Here is a 21,669-nt window from a genome sequence, read left to right on the forward strand (position 1 = left end):
ACATGAGACACATTGACTACAAGCAAAACAATCAAAGTTGTACCTGCAAAAACAAGAAAAGGTTGAAAACACAGAAGACAGACACACCCACACACAAAACACTCCACACACACAACACGCACCAACACACAGAGACACACACACACACGGATGCGCACGCACGCACACACACACACACACACACACAACACACGTACGTACACAGACAAGTACGCACACACACACACACGCTCAGTGAGAGCACACATTTAGGATAAAGGAGAGCGAAGCACAGGTCAAATATAACAGATAATAAATTCCTATATGCAATATTAATTAAGTAAAACTTTAATTACAAAACAATGTTAACAATGTTAATTACATTGGAAAGTTTTAATGCTTTAACAGAGTTTTTTTTTACATAGAATGGTGTGTGTTCAATGTTTAGGCATAAATGTCAATGTGGTGTGAACACAAATGTAAAGTGAATGTGAATTGATCGCAGGTAAATGACAGCAGCCCAAGGACGTTGCTTTCTCAGCTATGTGACCTGCTGGCATCCAGACCCCTTCAGGGACTTGTGTATGAAGATGAGAGACCCCTCCCGCTGGCCTCCGGCCCCCTGGCCCCCATGCTGGAGTTTGTCTCGGCCCAGACCGGCCTCCCCATCGTTGCTGTTGGAGGGGGAGCGGGTCTGGGCAGAGTACCACAGGTACGGCTAATATCAAAGATTATACAGTGCAAAAGTTTATTTCAGAATTTGAATTTGGTTTCTACTGAAGTGCACTCAGAAGTAAATCAGAAATCAGCTGGTGATTATTTCCCATGATTCAATCCTTTGAGTTATATGAATTTGGCTCAGCCTCTGTATTGATCTAAATGTAAGATTGACGTCTTGCAAAATCTTCAAATATAGACTGCTGCAAACCTAGCGAATGATTTTAAATACAGATGCAGTGCGGATCAAAACTTCTTCTATTTAAAGTATATCCTGTAACCCTTGAGATTTAGACTAGTGTCAGCAAAGTGCCAAGTACAATTCCTCTTAAGAGCAATCTTACCCAGACGAATTGGTTCTGAAGTAGACAGTAGCTGCCTATTCTTAAAATAAATACTGTCTATGATATTTAATAACCCAACAAAACAAGGGCATTAAAAAATAGAGGATTTCTTACAAAAGATGCGTAGCATTTCTCGCACGTTAGCTGTGCTGAATCATTTGCCAGCGTTTTTTCTTCTTAGCAGCTGAAAAAACAAATATTGGAGTTTCGTTGAACTGTAGAATTTCTTCACAAACATTTTTCTCTGCGAGCTCTTGGTGTTAATGAGCTCCAACACTTGCAAGATAGTGTTTGGGTTGCCGCGGCGCTATACGAGCATTGTTTGTTAATGGCACTGCCTGAGGAGGAACCTTAAATGGACAGAGATGGGGCTGCTTTTGGCTCTGTTGGGAGCTGATCAGGGCACATCGATAACCGGAGGTAGAGATGCTATTACTAACATATCCATTTGGATAAACAGCAAGGCCAGAGGTCAGGCATTACCGCTGCAGGCCATATGGCCCTGTTTTTTTTTCTGTGCAATTTCAGTTGCACATCTCTGCACATTTATAACACGTCCTCTTTTAGCACAGTGGAAGTGAAACAAAAGCAAAACGATGCAAATGAAAAATTCATGTCTGTTTTTTTTTGTGATTAGTCTGAAGAAATTACATTCAATCCTTTTGATGGTGTTGCGTCGAATACTACACACTCCCATAAACACGCATGCACTCGGCGCTGCGGCGAATTGAATTTAAATCTGCACGACATATTCTGGCGATGATTAGAGACTCACCAAAGTACCTCCCTCCAGTTCCTACACTGTCTGCATGTCTGAGAAAACTCTTTAACTCTTAAGAAATTGAATCCCTACGATGCTTTACAAAGGCAATAAATAGTCTTCAATAGTGGGAAATGATTTATTTGTTCTCCTTAATTGCACTGCAGAAGACAATCTCTGTCTGTCTGCTGTTACCATGAGAGGATGTTGTGTAAGATACACTCATAAGAAATTCAGTTCCTATGATGCCGTACGAAGGGAACAGATTGAGTGCAGTGTTCAGTTTTGGGATATATACTCAGTTACCCTCTTAATTACTCTACAGGAGACCGGCTCAATCTTCCTACAGTTCAGCTCCTCCACCACGCTCCATTTGGAGGTGATCTTTGAGGTGCTGGAGGAGTACGATTGGACAGCCTTCTCGGTGGTGTCCACACGTCACCATGGCTACCAGGACTTCCTGTCAGTGGTAGAAGGTTTGACCGACGGGTCATTCATCGGTTGGGAGAAGAAGAGCGTAGTGATGTTAAACTTAACCGATGACCCAGGAGGAGCACGCACACGGCGACTACTGAAAGAGAACGAAGCACAGGTACTGTATAGAGAGAGAGAGACAGAGAGAGAGAGAGAGAGAGAGAGAGAGAGAGAGAAGGTCAATGTGTTCTGCCTCACTTATTTACTCACTTATTTTCTTACTCATTCATTTAATCATTCACTTACTCTTCCTCTCCTCACCTGACATCATTTCCTGTCCCCCCCCTTTGCTTGGTATTCTGCAGTACAGTGCCTCGTGCACCTTTTCTCTCTGACCTCTCGCCGTCCTTTCTCTGTTCCCCTCTCTTTCTCATTCCCTTTCCCGTCTCCACCTATATTTGTGTAATGTGTGTGTGTTGCAGGTTGTCCTCTGTCTCCCCCTGGCTCCAGGCTGTTATTGTCTGGTGTGTGTGTGTTAGGGGTGTTATTGTGCCTTGTGGGTCCCAGTACATTGATGTCAGTGTTAATATAACACAGAGCCTGTGGCGGTGCAGCCCAGTGCCGTATGCATTAGATTCAGTCTGCAATGCTTCTGCTCAATTACACACACACACACAGAGAAATATACACACTGGAATAAATATTGCACTAATGCACCTTTAGATACATAAATACACATGTTTACAAGCACAACTTAACAAGTGGAATATATACGCCATATACACACAAGAAATCAATTGTTTTAGTCAAAGGAATAAATACCAATATACAATACCTTTCTATGGGACACTTTAAAGTGATAGTTCACCCAAAAATGAAAATTCTGTCATCATTTACTCATCCTCTTGTCATTTCAAACCTGAATGACTTTCTTTCTTCCACAGAACACAAAAGACGATATTTTGAAGAATGTTGTTAACTGGTACCCATTCACTCGCATTGGTTTTGTGTCCTTACAATAGACGTGAATGGGGGCCAGTGCTGTTTGGTTACCAACCTTCTTCAAAATATATTTTTGTTTTCTGCAGAAGAAAGTAAGTCATACAGGTTTGAAATGACAAGAGGGTGAGTAAATGATGACAAAATTTTCATTTTTGGGTGAACTATCACTTTAATATAACTGTATTTAATATACAGTAACGAAAGTGAATGAGAATAACAGTAAATTATAATCTTTATACTTGTTAATGCTCGTTTGTCCTTTTTTTAATATAATGCCACAATAATTCATATTTTAATTTACTTTACTTGGATGCAATAGAGGTGCTTAATATACTAAACTTAAATGTACAAAATTTGTAGGTAAACTATTCTCAAAACCTAGCATCTCCGTCTAATCCAAATAGTTTCTCCTTTCCTCTTCTGCTTCCTCCTCATGGTCTTTTTCTCTCTTTTGACCTCTATTCTCTTGTTTGCACTCTGTTTTTTTATGTTGCTCCTGTTCTCTGGTTTTCATCCCTGTCCTCTCTGTCTTCATTGCCCCCGCGTCTGCTCCAGGTGCGGTTGTTGTACTGCTCTCAGGAGGAAGCAGAACAGGTGTTCCAAGCCGCTTGGGCAGGTGGTCAGGCCAGCGCCTCCCACATATGGTTCGCGGTGGGTCCGGCTCTTTCCGAACTGGGCCTCACCGGACTACCCAATCGTCTATTTGCGATCAGGCCGCAGGGCTGGAGGGACGAGCCCCGCAGACGTATCGCCCGTGGCGTGTCCATCCTTACTCACGGAGCTGTTGCCCTGCGCAAGGACTACGGAGCAACTGGAGGGCCACACTTTGTTACCAACTGCCAGACGGATGGGAACAGGACGCAGAGGATTCGCGGTAGAATGAAGTAAGAAACAGTTATATATGTCGATACAGAATGAGACTTGTTCACTCTGCCAAGAGCACAGAAAAAAACAATATTGTACGTCTCACACCAAGCAGCACAAAACCTTCAGCTGTACTGTATAGACGCCACCTAAGATAACGTTATAAGCAAACATATAGCATGACTGGTATGTACTACATGTGTCCTCGACTAAGGATTTACATAGTCGAATCAGAATTGTCACGTCTTGACTTTAGTCAACTGATAGTCGTGTGTGTGTGGGTACGCGCACGCGTGTGTGTGTGGGTGTGTGCGTACGTGTGTGCGTGTGTGTGTGCGTGTACGTGTGTTTGCGCGTGTGCGTGCATGTGGGGACGACACCAGGTGGTTAACAAGGGTACAGTGCAAAGTGCAGCACAACATTGATGCACCAAAAAACAATCACACATTAATTTACAGAATTCGTTTAGAACAGAATATACCTTTATAATAAATTAAATTAAGAAATGAAACGAAATAAGCCAGAAACAATTCACAATGTGCAAAATAAATGTGTTTAGGCTAAATGCAGCGGAACATATATTCAAAACACATGCCACAAATAGTAAAATTAATGGACACTTTCCTTAAACATCACGTAACAATGTGCCACTTACTAGACCAGATCTCGCCTCAAACTATTTGATAATAATGAATACAGTGTTTCACCTAGGTTTACGGCTTTGGGGGGGGCTGCGGTCTCTATATTTTTTTTGCGGCGGAGGTCCGGACAATACTTTTTTGAATAAATAATGTTAAATCAATCAATCTAATTTTTTATCAGGCCATTTACTTTATATTCTGATAGCCACAGTCTGTATGAAACATAGAAGGTCTGGTAACTGAGATAATCTTATGAGATAATGAGATAACCGTGCTTGCTTTATGCGACATTCAATCAGTGACTAATAGTGGTGTAACGGTTCTCGGTAAAAAGTTGAACCGCACGGTTCTCCACCAACGGTTCGGCATGTTGGACAGCGGCTCATCTTAAATCTGACGACGCATTTATAATGTGGTTCGTTAAAAATTATAATGTGTAAAACAGACAAAGTTCAGCTAATGTATGTTTGTCGATGGATACACATTTAATACCTACAACAAATCAAATAACGTAGACAAATTTCAATAGGATTGACGTATGCTGTACCGTCATTTATGCATTCATCACCCGGGTATTGTGAGTGCGCGAGTGCAGGTGAGACGTGAACAGCACATGTTGCTGTTTAAACTACACTCATTCAAGCCTTGCCAATTTAAACATTTAAGTGCAAGATGATGCACAAGAAAACTCGCTTGCGCGCTGTGAGAAGATCCGAAGCGTGCGTATGGAAAGTCTCAGACATGGCGCAAATATTGAGTTGTCTTTGAAGCGCTTAAACGGACAAATTCACACAATTCACAATTCAGTAGTCCCTTTTCCCTGAACATAGCACAAACCGAACCGAAACCGTGACCCTAAAACCGTGACACAAACCGAACCGTGAGTAATTTGAACCGTTACACCCCTAGTGACTAATGTTCAGAAACGGTGTACACATTCATTTGCGAGTCATCTGATGGTGGGTGCGGAACGTGCTGCTTCTCTTTACCAGTCTCACAGCACAGAAGACGCGGAGAGACGCGATCCTGAGCAGGGTCATAGCCATACCTCGCGCTCATATGCGCCGGGGGTTTTGGTACACAACCCTTAAAATGTCCCATTTCTTTACATCGTAAATAATATTTACAGTGCATGCCCATTTGCTACGCCACTGCCTATATAACCAAAATGGCATGAGCCACATTGCATAACACCTCTGCGAAGATTCCACTTTGAGATTGGTAGTCGACAGGGGCGGACTGGCCATCTGGCCTACCGGGCGTTTTCCCGGTGGCCCGCTAACGTATGGGGCTGGAGCGGAGGCCGCTAACGTATGGGGCCATAACGGACACGTTTTTCCGTTAACGTACGGGGCCGTAACGGAGGCGCAGTTTAAAAATGCCTTAAAGGAAAAAAACTCCTTGGCTGAACATTATAACAAAACAAATGTACGAAAACAAACAGTAAAAATGATCAAAATTGTAGGCAATAAGTAAGAAAATAAAGCGAAGAGTAGCCATACTTAGCTGTGCCATATAAATGATGGATGTGGATGCTCTAATGGTGGTAAATTATACTGCTAGATCTTGATCTCTACAAAGAGGCAAATTTCTTTGTTTATGTTCACCCTGAGAACTGTGTTTAAAGCTCATCTCATTTAGCATTAACCTTCAACTTTTCTGCTTTGGTGCATTTATAGTAAGTCAGTTTTCCTTAATGGCAAACACACTAATGAGAGTGAAAGTGATGCACCTTTGGGGCACAGATGTCCTTTACTTTTCTGCCACAGGGACCGTGGGGGGCGTTCAACATGCGTACCCATGTACGTGGGTGGGAGGGATGAAACGGTAACAGTATGTTTGACGCTGTGCTTACTAGGGCTGTGCAATTAATCGAAAATAATTGTAATCGTCAATTTTGGCCTTCAACAATTACAAAAACATAATAATCGACGTAAAACGATTATTGTGCTGCATTCAATTTGGCAAGGATCATCTTTTTTCTTGTGGTATACAGTAAATCCACAGCATACTCCCTTCTTTTACAGTAGTTCAGCTGTGCTATTTCTTTACATTTCTTTTTCAGTTGAATTCACAGTTTAAAAGCGAAGTTTTTTTATTTTTCTATGTTGTTTTAAAACTTAGTGAGTAATCATGTTAAATAATCGGGATCTCAATATTGGCCAAAATAATCGTGATTATGATTTTTGTCATAATCGAGCAGCCCTAGTGCTTACACTGCAACACGACATGACAAAACCAGCAAGCTCCCATTATAATCAATGTATGTGTCTGCACTGTAAGCGTGTGGCAGCTTTATTGGTTACAATACGTCATAGTTTTGTCACATCAGAAAAAAGGACAAAAGATGAGCTGGCAGTGGTAAATTACTCAAATTTCTGATTGACAGCCTGGATAAATGAAAGCATTATTAGCTATTTAAAAACCAAGTGCTTTGTATGTCAAAGACGTAGAAATAAATGTCACCGCATCATCCCTGTGACTAAACACACTCAGTACACATCAGCTGTTTGAAGAGGTATGATGAGGAGCTGTTTAGTCGCTGTTGTAATCATTTAACTTTTGAAATAAGTACACAAATCTACTTTTTCTGCATCTGGCTTTTTCATATCAATGTTCCCTTTTCATTTGATGTTCACAGTTTTCATGATGCAGACATCAAACATCAAGTGTTATAAAGGTTGCTGGCACAAAGGTGCAGCTTTAATCTTCGTGTTAAAACTGACTTGCTCTGTTTGTTATTTCAATCAATTTCAACTTCAGGTCCTTTTGGAACTATTCTGTTTTATTTGCAGAGAGGTTGAAGGCATTGTTCTGTTAACATAGTAAATAACTAGTCATGTTTTAAGTGCTAAACACAATTTTTGTCTTGTTATATTTATTGTTAAATGTAGCTTTTTTGTATTTTATTGTTCACATCCTAATTTTGAGGAGGCATTGTTTATTGCCTTGGCTATTCGGACAAAACAACTATACATATTAATTTTACGTGGATTTGGCAACTATCTATACAGTTAAATTTAATTAAATATATAAATATTCGGCAATTTAAGTAACACGTTGTTCCAAACTATGATGCCGAAATAAAAGTTAAAGAAAGTCAAAAATTGTGCCTTACAACCACCCAGTGAGCAAAAGCAACAGAGGCGAAGATAAACTCCCTACAATTATTAAGTAGATAAAGCAAAAACCTTAAGAGGAATCAAGACAAAGTCTCATTCCTCAGGCTGAAACCACAAGTTCTCTTAACTCAAAATTTCACATCATTTGATTCCCGCAGTAACAGATGCTATACATAATGTAGCAAAATATGACTAAAGCCCTATTCGCACGGGATTAGTATTATCTGGGGACCTCTGGTGTAATAATTGCAGAGATTGTCTGTGATCATGTTGCGCATTCGCACTGGATAAGTGAACTCTGTGATTTTACTCGAATTTACTGATTTATCTCCCGGAAATGACGTGAAGGCGCTTCCCTCTTTCTAAACATGGTGTCAGTACACGATCCGGGATGCCTGCACGATCCGTCCGCGCATGCGCATAATGACGTAGTAGATAATTCTGTTTAGCGATGACACTGCACGATCTGTTCCACGCTTGAGCACCTTTGTACCGCGACTTTCACTACTGTCCACCTCTGGTCTCATGTCACTTCTGTGTGCACACTATGCGTTGAAATACTCTGTAACGTTTCCCCAGACTTGTTTGTAGTTCTTTCTTCATGTAAGTGCAGATAGTCTAGGCGGAAATGCATATTATGTTCCTTATTGTGTTCTGTAAACACCATTGAAGGTATTATTCCTCATTTAGATTATATAGATAAATATATTAGCCTATATATAGACCCATACTAATACAAAATGAGTCGATTTAAAGTTAACTAATATTAGCATCTTTTAATAAAAACCGTCTTTGACAATACTACTGACCTCAGATCGAAACACAGCAAGTTAAGTAGGCCTAATGCCATGCAGCAATGAATCGCAAAGGGGAGTATGGAGGAAACTGAAGGTTTGCAGTGACAGACTCTCAAGACTCAGACTTTATTCCACATGTAACCAAAATCGTGTATGTTCATGTAACAACTCCTTTATTATTTTGGATTGGCAACCACGTAAACACATCGTAATGCATAGCGTAAGCTACATTTTAAAACATCAAAATAGACCCGCCGTGAACTGTTAAATGAAAAACACGACGTAGCCTACAAAAATATGCCGCCAGTTGTGCCGTCTGGCCGTCAAGCGTTTCATCGCATGCTTGATACCAATAGTGTAGGGAAACCGTGAAGTTGTTTACTACGTCATTATGCGCATGCGCAGAACGGATCGTGCAGGCATCCCGGATCGTGTACTGACACATGGCACGAAAGAGAGTTTAACACGGATGCGCTGTCTGACAGAGATTCACCGACACAGCCTTTAGCCCGTTACTGTACACACCATGCTGGACCTCGCGTTGCGTTTTGCTGCGTCCCACAGTTTAGAAGCTATCTAGCTTCATTGAACATGTCAAAGCAACTGTTTCAAATCGCGCTTAAGTGGTTTAAAAGCCTGTACACGAATAAGAGCGTGATTACATAATGTAACGCTAGACAAATGACGTCAAAACAAACGGATGCTGCGTTAATTGCGTTAAATAATTTTCACGCGTTAATTTGAAATAATTAATCGCATGCGTTAACGCGTTACCGTTGACAGCCCTACTTGAAAGTCTTGTCGTTGTAGGTGCAGTTGTATGTAAACAGAAGAATGTTCCTTACCGCATGCTGCCATGCATGTCATCCATCTCCATATATTCCTTCTTTTTTGTTTCGCTCTTCTGATCCTGTCATGTTTTTTTACAGTGAATATTTTCTCTCTGCCAATATTATTGTTGTCTGGTATGTAGCGACATAACCCAGCACCCAAAATACTGTGAAAAAACTCCAACGCAGCTTCCATTCTTTGCGAAAGATAACTGAAAAGGCGCACAGAAACCTTGAAAAAATGATCCCGCCAAATCTTGTTCAAAATTTCATATCGCAGACATGCCGATTTGCACTGGACTAATATTATCACAGGACCTCGGTGTTCGTCAAAATATGGTAGGTAATTTGTGGGGGAATTTTTACTTGACAAATTACTGACATGGCCGTTTCACGTGGGATTAAGGTCACAGACAATCTCTGTGATTATTAGCCTACAAATGACCAGAGGTCCCCAGATAATACTAATCCTGTGCGAATAGGATTTAAGAGGGGTATTTGAGTAAAAATTTAGAGATGGATTCCAAATGTGGAGGAATGATTTGTGGGAGGGAGTATCTCTCTAAATAGAAACTGTGTGTTAATTTAGGTGACCACAATGTCTGTTGTCAGTTTTTCATTGCAAAAGCATAATACAATTCGAGAAAAATACTGTACTGTAAGCTCCCCATGCCTGAAATTCAAGGAAAAATATTGGGTGTAATAATAAAAAACAATGTTGCCAATAACGTGAAATGTCCTCAAAAATAGTAGCTAGACCTCACATCCATAACAAACAGCTTGTGCAGTTTCACACACATTAAAGATCCAATCCATAACTTTTGCCTGTTATTTTCTTTACATGGTTTGTGCCAATCTGTCATTGTACCTTGATATGACAGCAAGACATATGTCCTACAAGGCATCTATCTAAAAAAGTATTCTGACCAAATGAAAGCGTAAATGTTTACATATAAATTTTGTTCCTGACGTCTTACCTGCGCAGCCTCTGCGTCAGTCCTAAACCCCTACAGTTATCAGAGTTATCGCCCCTTCACACAAGCCTCACTGATATTGTTTTAGCACAGGGTTCGGTTGCTTTGCCTTCTTGACTGCAGGTTCTCTGCGTTTTCTTGGTTTTGAGCCGGTTGCGTTCTTTCTGTTTACAGGCGGGATGTAATCACGCAAACGCGTTTCCTTTGAAAATTTCCTTTGAAATCCAACCCGACCACTCAAATACTAAACCATTATTGTAAGCCGGGGCGGCGTTAGTGGTGGGCTAAGGGGGCTGAAGCTACAAAAGTTTTCAGTAAAGTCCCAAATGTTTTAATTACCATGCCCTGTAAATAACTTAGGGGATGTTTACATTTTGCATCTTTTGCATGTGGAAGTTTGTTATTTTAAATGTAGACACGGTTGTTCGTGTGGTGCGGCACGCTCTTTATTCCTAGCGCGTCGATTCTGAAAATCTACGTATCCTTTGCCGTAACGATGAGCGCAACTCATGGTTGCTTAAAAATGGCAGACGCCACAACAGCACAAGCTTCCCAGCACTTTGAAAAAAAAGAATGCGGCGGGCTCATGTTTTCCACACATTTTTAGATGCGAAATGTGTATTCTGACACATTTATGGATGTCTATGTGCTAAGCCCTGGATCTCCAGTCACCCTAGAACCGCCCCTGATTGTAAGCTTATAATGTTGCAAATCATGGTTAAGGAGTTTTTTATGTACTTAACCCAAATCTATTTGCAGCTTAAAGATTGCAGCTTTCATTTGTCCACTATGGTAACACTACTGTGTAGACACTGATGTGTGGGTGCATTTTTTTATTTCATATACCACCCTAACCAAAACCTGATCTCTTCCTAACCCCGCTCAAACCAATGGTTATAAGTCATCAATCATCACTTAAAAACTGCATGTTTTAATACACAGACATAGTAGAAACAGTGCTCATAAGAACAGTGCTTTCTCGCTGAAACTTGCTCACCCAGTGAAATTTTTAAGTGTGCAGTCTTTTCATTGTGCCAAAAGCATATTGGATTTAAGATAAAAAGATTAATTTGAAGCAGTCAGAAAGTGCGTCACGTTTTCGATTTAGGCGCTGTTCTGGGTATTTTACTGGTTTAGATTAAGTGCACGACTGTCTGCTTTGATTTCATTGCTGAGGGAAATAAAACGGTTACCTTCTCCACACTCTCCCAATCTGACCTAATTAGAGTGTTTGTGAAGTGTTCTGTGTGAGATTTCCACTTTGACGTGTCCTAAGAGTCTTTTGTACTAATTCTTTCGGAGTCTCTTCCATCTCAACACGCTCTCTCTGTTTTGCTCTTTCTGCCTTGCAGGTATTTCAGTAACATCACTCTCGGTGGGCGGGACTATTCTTTTAATAATGAGGGCTACCTGGCCAATCCCTTTCTGGATGTCATCTCCTACACGGCCGGGAGTGGCTGGGAAGACGTAAGAACTAATCCGAATTCTATTTCTGTTCGTTCTTGTGTAACCGCTGTTATGGATCTGTAATGTCCAGGATGAAAAGCAGCATTGCAGTAGCCATGCTATGCACTGCAGTGCTAATGCACCGCAATGGATAAAAATGGCTTTTAGCATTTAAAATAGGTTTAGAAGAACCTATTTGACCGCGTGTCATATGAGCTGTCTGTGAAGTGGTTCTCTTTATTGTACACTATCAATTATGCACGTGGCTTCTTCGTCTCCGAACGATATTAAGGACTGTGGCATTTGTATTTAAAAATAATGACAGCGCATTAGTTTGATAGTGATTTTAGGAAAATGTGCGATTTGCTTCAGCGTAATGATGTAGTGAGAGGCGAAAACCTAATGTTCCTGTTTGCAGCAGTGAGACGTATAGATTAAAAGCAGTTTTAAGATGATATACAACTTGACACTATGCTCATTTCAAAAACCATTCCCATGACAGTTCACAGAAGAAAAACCCTATTACAATTAACTCGGAACAATGCATCACATTGTGAAGGAAAGCAAGCATTGTGGTGTTGACCGTGCACTTCGGCTGCGCAGAATAGCTACAGCCTTGATGATATAAACATATATTTAGAGTTTCAATGGGATGTAATATACAATTTGCATGTGTTTCTATTTGGCCCTATTGTCTCTACATACTATACCTAGCCACAGTATATTATTAAAATGAAAACAGTGGGATTGGCAATGCTTCTCTGGCCATTATTATCTGTATTATAAAACAATAATAAGGAAATAATTAATTCTGGCATATTTTAAGGTCTAACCCGAACGTTCTTTCTTTTAGCCGTGCCTGTGTATGCCTGAGCAGAAAAGGAATAAATAAGAAAACGAACAAAAAGCCTTTAAAATTTATCAGCATCTTGTACTGTATATCAGCGTATCGTAGGTGCCACATGGGACATTGCGATCGACATTTCTCTTGCAGAGCGCTGCTGTCATGAAACAAAATGACTGATACCAAATCCACCTGAGTAAATATAACCATAGAGAATGTCATATGCATAAAGGTGCCACTCATCCCTATGCATAAAACAGAATTATTAATATTTAGATGCCACTTAAACGAGCGTCGAGACTGACAATTGTAATCCCTGCCAGCGTTCGCGTTCTCCACCTCTACAATCAGTTAACAGAGAAAATGACAGCGGTTTATGTACTTGGGAGAAATTTAGATTCCTCTGGGCACTATTCACTGACATTGAGCCATAACTGCAGAAAGTTTGCAGAAAGTTAGTTTTATGTTGGACTCCATAGGTTATGGCTGACTGTATTTACAGGCAGGCATTATTCTCTGTGTGTTCATTAGCACAATATGGCTTAAGATCGGTCTGCAGACAGGTTCATGTTAACAGCGGCCCACGACGGGAGAGTAAGAAGCTGCGTGGGGATTGTGTTGCCCAGGGTGTCTTGAAAGGTCTAATGTTGATCGTTGGTTTCGCCGACGTTCATCTGTAGACTTTATTTAGCTGCCAACTTCTGAGCTGAGCCCAGCTGCCACTGTTCTGCTTTTAGATTGTTATGAATCTAACCAACTGTCATTCATTTGCTTTAAATCTTGCATCGTCTAGCTTTTGATTCTTATCAGAACATGTTTGGTCGAGATGGATTTTTTTGAAGTCTGTATGCTGAAGGGAGGACTGATGGTTGCGCCGCTTGCGCATGGTGTTTAAGCGGCTAAAGCTGCATCTTTTACCACCCGCAATCCAGTTCAGCCACACGCTAAACTTGCTGAACTATCATCGCACCATAAGTATTTAATTAATTTAGTCATTGTCCATATTTTCAGCGCAAACACGCCTCCTTTCTATGCAAATCCGGCTCATTGTAGATTTCACCGAGCACTGGTTGCCTGCTGTAATAATTGCTGCAGTATTACCACGCACACAAAGCAGAATTTTATTTAAAAGAGATGTCTGTGTACATTTTCTAGCGATTATGGCAGCAGTAATTCATCAAATGGTGGAGGGGAGTGTTACAACCAGGCATTTATCCAGGCGTGTTGTGTAGACATGCACTTGCAGCATTTTAAAAAGCCGATTCAGGTAGCCGGACTGCAGTGGTCGACTGATGCTGTTTACAGTCCTAATGTGGTGGTCAACCCCGTACTCCATTATTCACCATCTAGCACTCGGAACCGGCCTGCAAGATGTGTAATTATGTTATGCGAGTTACAATCAGCACAAATTTTGTGGGCATGTCTGTGCCGATACCCAATTTGCATAATTGTTTTAGTGAACCGGGTGCTAAAATAACGGCAACATCGAACGATGCAAGTCGTTCTTGGCGAATTCCCCCCTGAATACCTCAAAATCCCCACCAACTGAACTTATGATGATGCAACGGCACGTTGAGTGTTGCAGGATGCCTGTGCGTTTTCCGTTTTATTTGCAGAAGCATTCTGGAGAGACGTGCTGTTAGAGCTTTGGTGCTTCATAGTCACAGAGTCTTTGTGATTCACATAAAATATTTAATGGGGCGCCATAATGTACATTTAAAAGGGTTTCACGCTGACTATAGGAGGTTTTCAATTTCCATTTGTTGAAGAAGGATGCTCTATTAAAACTTGATGCTCACTGACTTTGTCTTCGCTGTGTTTTCTTCTCCGGGTCTCTTAAATGCATTCTATCTAACACAGAGTAGACAATGGATGAGGATGACTCATTTTTTTAGAAGCTTGTTGTGCACAAAGCACTTTATGGAATGGCTTGACAAGAAGCATTTATAGCTGTTTAACAAATAAAGATCAAACTAGCTGGTACAGAACTTTTGATCCCATTTTTCTGTCACAATACCAGCGTTTCAGCAGACCAGTGACGGTTTCAATACTGCAGCAAAAACTAATTTGGGGTTGAGCACACTTTATTTATTAAGTCATATTTTTCCGTACTTACCATTGGACTTGATTGGGCTCCAGCCCAGGGGCCCCGCCCTTCAGGGGGGCCGTCTGCTCTCGTTCATTTGATTTGTTTAGATATATGCCAGTCATTTTATTTTTCATTTAAACTTTGTTCATTGGTCTAGCACGATTCAATAGCACTGCCTTATATAAGGAAGGATGTCGTTTAATTGGCTAAACTTTCCGTCAATCATATTGGCGTTTCCTGATTGATTATTTGTGGATTCTATCAGTCACGTTTACCGCAGTTATAATGGCTGATAAGCGCAATCACAGTACCGCGCTGAAAAGAAAACTGAGAGACAAGAACGCGAAAGAACAGGATTTAGTTAAATGGAAATACTGATTGTTTAGACCTATGGTACCACACCATGATCTTATTTATCTATCTATCTTATTTATTATTTCTCCCGAGAAACTCCCGTATTATAGTTATTTCTACTTTGAAACTCCCGGACGAACAGGAACCCGAACGCGTTGCACTGCCCATTTGCCCTCACAGGCTGGTGCCCTTTGGTAGGCGAAAAAGAATGGTAGCCGAAGTAGAGTAGAGAGGATTCACATCCCCGCGAAAAACTTTCTCTTATTACACCGCTAAAGGTACGCATATTCCACTCCGCATTTTACATTTAACGCTTGCTCCACAGTCTGTGTCAGCTCACTGAAGACGACAGATTGTTTCATCGACAGGTAGATGCTGTACTGTAGAGTCTACTAGCTGTTGTTTTTGTTACACTTTCTTTGCTTTTACAAAAAACGTGTTATGAAAAGTGTTGTGTTCTGCAGACAACTCTGAATAATAACAGGTGATATAGAGTTTATTTCTAATATTTCCCGTTCTGTGACAATAAGCGGTTCTTGTAAATAATATGCAAACACTGTTAAATCCATCCATCATAAATAAAAAATAAAAACATCCTGCTTACTAATAAACAAGGTTAAAACAACCGAACTACGGGACGCGTGAAGGGACAAACTGCTCGTACTTTCTCAAACAGCATTTAGATGCAAGTTATTTCAAGTCTGACGTTGAGATCTCTGGCAAAATTTAAATGCTAAATTAAGATGATACCTTGCAGATTCATGGCCCTGTGAGCTGCATTAAATATTAGATTTACATTTTAAGAATTTGAAATGAAAATTATGTTATGTTAGAAATAAAGTCATTATATTATTTAAAAAGATTTATTACAGAGGGGTGCCCTATTTGCCCTGCACAACCTCAGTTAACTAGACTTAACAAAACTATATACCCATCTCATTATTATGAAACTATTTAAGCCATAATAAGGCGTTTCATCTCATTATTATAAATACAATTTTAAAGTGCATTACAAACTCATCGATCTGTCATATGCTTTACTGATGGAATTGCAATAGAATACTAATATATTTTTAACTCTTTTCAAAGTTGCATTTGTTAACATTAGTTAAGCATTTGATTACACGTCTGCATTTGTTAATCTTTATTTTCAGTATTTACTAATATTTTTAAAAACATTGAACATGCACCACGAACTAACATAAACAATTGTATTTGGCATTAACTAACAATAAACAAGATTACTAAATGCTGAAAACTGTATTGCTCATTATTGGTTTCATGTTATTGCAGGGGTTCCCGAATTTTAGATCCGAGACGTATAATCTCAAGATCCTCCATAAATTCAGGGAAAACACACACATTTGTTACTTTTTAGTAGTTTCTTATTATGAATAAATTTAATTGTAATTTTAAAATACATAATGGTATAGGGCTGCATGATTATGTCAAAAAACTATATTAGTCTCCTTGATATTGTAATGTTGATTATTAATGTTGATTGGATTTTACATTTAAGTTTGAAACTTCCTACATGCTATAAACGCACCACTTGTGGCTCCCACTGTCAAAACAAGGATTATAAATGTGTAAACCAATGAACAAGTGTCATTGTTACTCATTGGAGAAAAAAACATTTACTAATGCTAACAAACATATGATTTTAAATAGTACGGGGGCCCCGAAAACAACTCAAGCCCAGGGGCCCCCATCCTCCTAAGTCCGGCCCTGGTCATGGGTTCAAATCCCAGGAACTCTCTTACTGATAAAAAATGCACTGAAAGTCGCTTTGGATTAAAGTGTCTGCCAAATGCATAAATGTAAAAAATGGAACAGTTCTGACTCGGATCTGATTGAATGAGAGACGTTTCAAGAGTGCGGATATAGGATTACAACAGCATTGGGACACTTATCTGTCACTCTGTCATAGTAACTGTTGAAATGATACTGTACTAAAGACTCTATTTCCTCAGCAGACGTGTCATGGCTCTGTCATTCTTTCTTATACACGTCCTGCCTCCGTGTTACTCCATTAACTTTTCAGAAACAACCCAAGTCTCTTGTTACTAATTCAAAAATGGCATGTTAGAAGTATGGCTTGGATGCATATTTTAGATGAGCAGGATCGTAAATCCATGCCACAAGGAAGAAGTTCCTCAAACAACAAGGTTCTTTATAGTTTATATATAGCAGCATTCAGTGATTATCCAGTCCCGATCAAAAGTGGTGTCCAGTTATGGTCAGTTGACATTGACCATCAATTTTAAAATATACTGTATAATGTATTAAAACTCAGCTTTAAGAAGCATTGTAAAGAGGCTTGGCAAAAAAATAATTACAGATACATTTTTAGTTAATGTTTGCTTTATTTCCTGCAGGCTTTATTTTTCTATGCATTTTTTTGTATATTTGAAAGCCATATCACCTGATAGGCTGTATAGTTTGCTTTTTTGCCAAAAAAATTGTCCATGAAATACCTAGAAAGTTATAATTTTACAAAAAAATGTACAGTACTGCCAGGCTGAATGCATAGACCCTATGTTTTGACATATAGTAAAAGTCTGGAAATGTTTACTCATTCTTTTAGATTTTTCCACTTCTTAGAATAATAGTAAACTCGTGAAAATTATGGAGTAGGACAACTTTAACTGTGGGAATTTGTGTGACTAAACGCACCTAAAATAAATCAAAACTATGTGATGCTTTAGCATCTTCAAAGTAGCCACCAGAATTTGCAAAATCGTTCTCTTGACGTTTTATAAGCCATGACGTCACGAGTTCCTGATCTATCCAGGGCTCTTATTGGCTGCTTTTTTCTTCAATATTTGGTCAAAAGCATCCATTTTAAAAATATTTTTAATAAAATATGTGTTTTCTGTTAAAATATATATTGGCACAATTATATTTTCGTGTACAAAAGTAATTTCAAACATACACCTAAGCAAACACCTTGACATTTCAGTGAAGCGTTTTCAGCTTTTGACTAGAAATGTATTTGTTGTTTCTGTTTAGAATCACTTCGTCTATGTTCATGTTTTTGTGTTAGGCAGTCAAAAAGGCATTTGTTCGTTCAGGTGTTCAGTCGCATTACCGCGAAGCACAAGCGTATGCTCGCATTCGACAACAGCCGCCTGTTAGTCCGACAGCAGTACCAAATGCAGTCTGTATTCTTTTTCTGTGTAGACTTTGTGTAAAGTTCTGTTACTTTTGACATTGTTAGTCCACACAGTTCTTATGAATCAATATGTCTCACGGGTGAAAGTTTATAAAAAAATACCTGAAATGCCAAAGCTCTTTTGTTCCTGTCAGAATGTCCATGTGTGTGTTTATGCTGTGGAAATCCTGCCAGTGGATTTGCAAGGATCGCGCTGGGGTAAAAGCACCTGGTTTCATCCTCTCTCGAGCTGGCTCTTAGAGCCATGTTCACAAGGACGGGGGTGTCACGGAAGCGTGTTTGTATTTCACCCTGTGAAAGTATTATCCGTTCCCTGGGGAGACAGTGTTTGATCAGGGGCCTGCACTACCTCTGCCTGCATGAGGCTCTGCTCCCTCAGCTTGCGCCCAGATCTCTGCTTCTCAGACTCTTTCTTATGCACCGCAGGATCTTTGGTTCTCCAAACATGCTCCGAGACCCTATTTCGGTCGTTTTGTCGGCCCACATTCTGAAAAGAGTTGAGACGTCTGGCTGCCGCTGACACAGATCGGCTATGAGAGCTGAAAGTGTAGAGGTGTGGGTGAAAAGAAAAAAATGAAAGAGAGAGAGAGAGAGAGAGAGAGAGAGAGAGAGAGAGAGGAGAAAAGAAGGCACGTTTCCACATACTAAAGAGTATTATAAGGCCATGACACTAAAGACTGTACATCATTAGCATTTACTGTATATCCCTCAAGCGATATCAAAAACCCACTAATATACACACTCTACCTCGCCAGTGCTACTTTCTGACACGGCATGCATATTTTATAAAGCTGTTCCGACATCTTTAATACAAGACAGTGTCACCTGTTGAGACGTGTGGCTGGATCTCTTTCCGCTGCGGATTCCGAGCCGATGCTGTCTGTCAGATGTTCACACAAGCCAGCAAATTCAACATTCCCTTCCTGTTCCCTTCCACTGCCGCTCTGTGTGCACTGGCAGCCTGCTCGCCCGAAAATGGATTTTGGGTTAACAGACTGTAAAGGTGTATGTTTGAGAAGCAGGGGAGGCGGATGAGCAGGCAGACAAATGGACAGTTAAAGTGACCTAAGCAGACAGATTGATGAAGAGAGAATGAGACGGGGACCAGGTGAGGCGATGTCTCTGAATGGCTTTTTTTGTAATTTCCAGTGATCCGGCCCGGATGCGTTTGATTTCAGCGCCTTCGTAGCAGAACGAGTAGAAGTGGGATAACTAGCCTGATGAGATCAGGGCTTGCAGGAATTCACATGCTGACTGCTGCCATTTCCTGCACTATTCCTTTCAATTAGACGCCTCTGCCCTGATCCTGTGCTAATATGCAAACTCTTCTAGCAGCCAGCCGCTGGCTGATATATTAGAGTCACGCACACACATACATATGCGCATGGTGTAGGTGAAGTATATTTATTCTCTGCCTGCCACAGAGACTTTGTTACAGTTTTCCAAGAGCTGAGCATCTTTTGCTGTATTTGTGGCTTGTGGATGGCTCTCGAGGGCTGCTTTGGTGCTGATAGCTGCCACTGCTGGTGTGTCAGTGAGAGTCCTAAAGCTCAGCGCTGCTAGCAACGTCTGAGTGTAGGGATTGGGGAAAGACAGTAATATGTGAAGTGTGTACTGCTTACGAACCGCAGAGAGGTTGTTGTTTCTTCAAGAAATAGTTTGCACAAGAATGACAATTCTGTCAACTTTAGTCTGTCTGCTGTTGAAATGCACAACAAAAAAAAACAAATCTTTGTTTGGGCACAATTCGTGTGAAATTCCTTCAGTGACAGTTGAACTGTCGCACTATAAAAGAACAATAGAAATAGTTCATGGGACTGCTGTGCAGTTTAATCTTCCCTTCCGCTACACCAGAGCCATTGAGAGAGAGAGAGAGTTGCGACAAAGGAAGTTCAAATTTTTCCTGTGTCACGTGATTCGTGGAGCCTTCAGATAGTTCCAGGAAGTTACGTTTTTTTCTTTTAATTCTTTATTTCTTAGATTTTTTATCATTAAATGACTTTCGTCTTTAATTGGGTTAAAAGTTCACCTCAATCCGTCTGTTTTGCTGCAGCTCCATGCGTTGCTTTAACTTCCGGGAGCTAGAGAGAGGCTCCATGAACTGCCATTGCTGTGAAAAAACTTCCAGTGGCGTCTACGGAGTTGACGTGACTCTCTCTCGCAATGGCTCTGGGATACACCAAAGACAATAGATATTAACAAGATGCGCCACTACTGTTACTATGAATGGGGAGGGATTGCAACACCTAATATGGCCGCTCTAGCAAAGAAAGTCCCGCCTTCCGGTAGTGATGATTTTATGGGGCGTGGCTCCACACAGTGGCTCGTGAGCAGTGTTGCCAACTTAGTGACTGTTGCTAGATTTAGCAACTTTTCAGACCCCTTTAACAATGAATTTTCCAAAAAGTGCCAAGCGACCAATCTAGCGACTTGAATAAACCTTAGCTTCACATCTGTATACATTTTGCGTCACCTGTACTGCTCCGCAAGAGCGAGGTTTGGCTCACTCATCGCAGGACCTCACCTCACTGTGTCTACTCTGTTCAGTAAGCATTTAGTTCAGACCCCAATAACACGTGAATGAGAACTAGTCACTTGTTGTCCTTGTTTGAGGCTTTTTGGTTTAAAACATATATGACTATATGGACATATAAAAATGAACACAGCAGTTTAGTGGAAGTGACTTGTGGTGTGTAGTTTTAAGTGGTCCAGTTCACTCACTAATACATACCTTTTGTTGTCTGCCAGTGCCAAACGAAAAAATAAAATTAGTAAATAAGAATATATTTATTGTGCATTTGGCTGTATTATGATTTATACTATATATGAGAGGTCAGACGGTAGAGAAGTGAAAAAGACCTGAGGAGCTTACGCTTGGCAGCAACTACGAGATGACGTCACTGATAGCATGTGATGTCATCTAGTAACATTTAGCGACCTTCCCGGCAGGCTTTAGCTACTTTCCATTAAAATAGTTGGAAACACTGCTCGTGAGGCGCTTGCCAACCTGTGGGCAATTGCAGTAGCTGAAGCAACCTCGAAAAATTTGTTTTTATGCAATTTAATCTTTTATGGTACAGTTGATGTCAGGTTTAATTGTTGGTCGGAAATATGCAATTTAATTGTGATTGTTGCTAGCGCTTTTAGAAATATCTTCCCCCATTCAAGTAGAAAATGACTGTGGTCTTGCTATGACTGAAATGCATTGCAAACATGGCCGCCGAGTGACTTTGAGAAACAGACTTTGGCCACACTTAAAGAGTACATTCCTCGAGATCATAAAAATACATTTCATGAAGTGTTTAATTTTGCCGTGT

The 21,669-nt window shown here is 40.4% G+C and overlaps 1 protein-coding gene across 2 annotated transcripts in view; it reads left to right on the top strand.

The window, feature by feature from the left end:
- LOC130557746 (glutamate receptor ionotropic, NMDA 2D) overlaps positions 1-21,669 on the top strand; it is an 81,801-nt gene that overhangs the window by 27,417 nt on the left and 32,715 nt on the right. For both annotated transcript variants that reach the window (XR_008963342.1, XM_057339758.1), the window contains exons 3-6: positions 485-691; positions 2,126-2,392; positions 3,772-4,100; positions 11,797-11,911. Coding sequence is in view for 1 of the 2 variants with exons in the window: in XM_057339758.1 (XP_057195741.1) it covers positions 485-691; positions 2,126-2,392; positions 3,772-4,100; positions 11,797-11,911 (918 nt within the window). In the remaining variant the exon portion in view is untranslated. The remainder of the gene's footprint in view (positions 1-484; positions 692-2,125; positions 2,393-3,771; positions 4,101-11,796; positions 11,912-21,669) is intronic.

This window comes from Triplophysa rosa, linkage group LG8, assembly GCF_024868665.1.
Source record: "Triplophysa rosa linkage group LG8, Trosa_1v2, whole genome shotgun sequence".
Lineage (NCBI taxonomy): Eukaryota > Metazoa > Chordata > Actinopteri > Cypriniformes > Nemacheilidae > Triplophysa > Triplophysa rosa.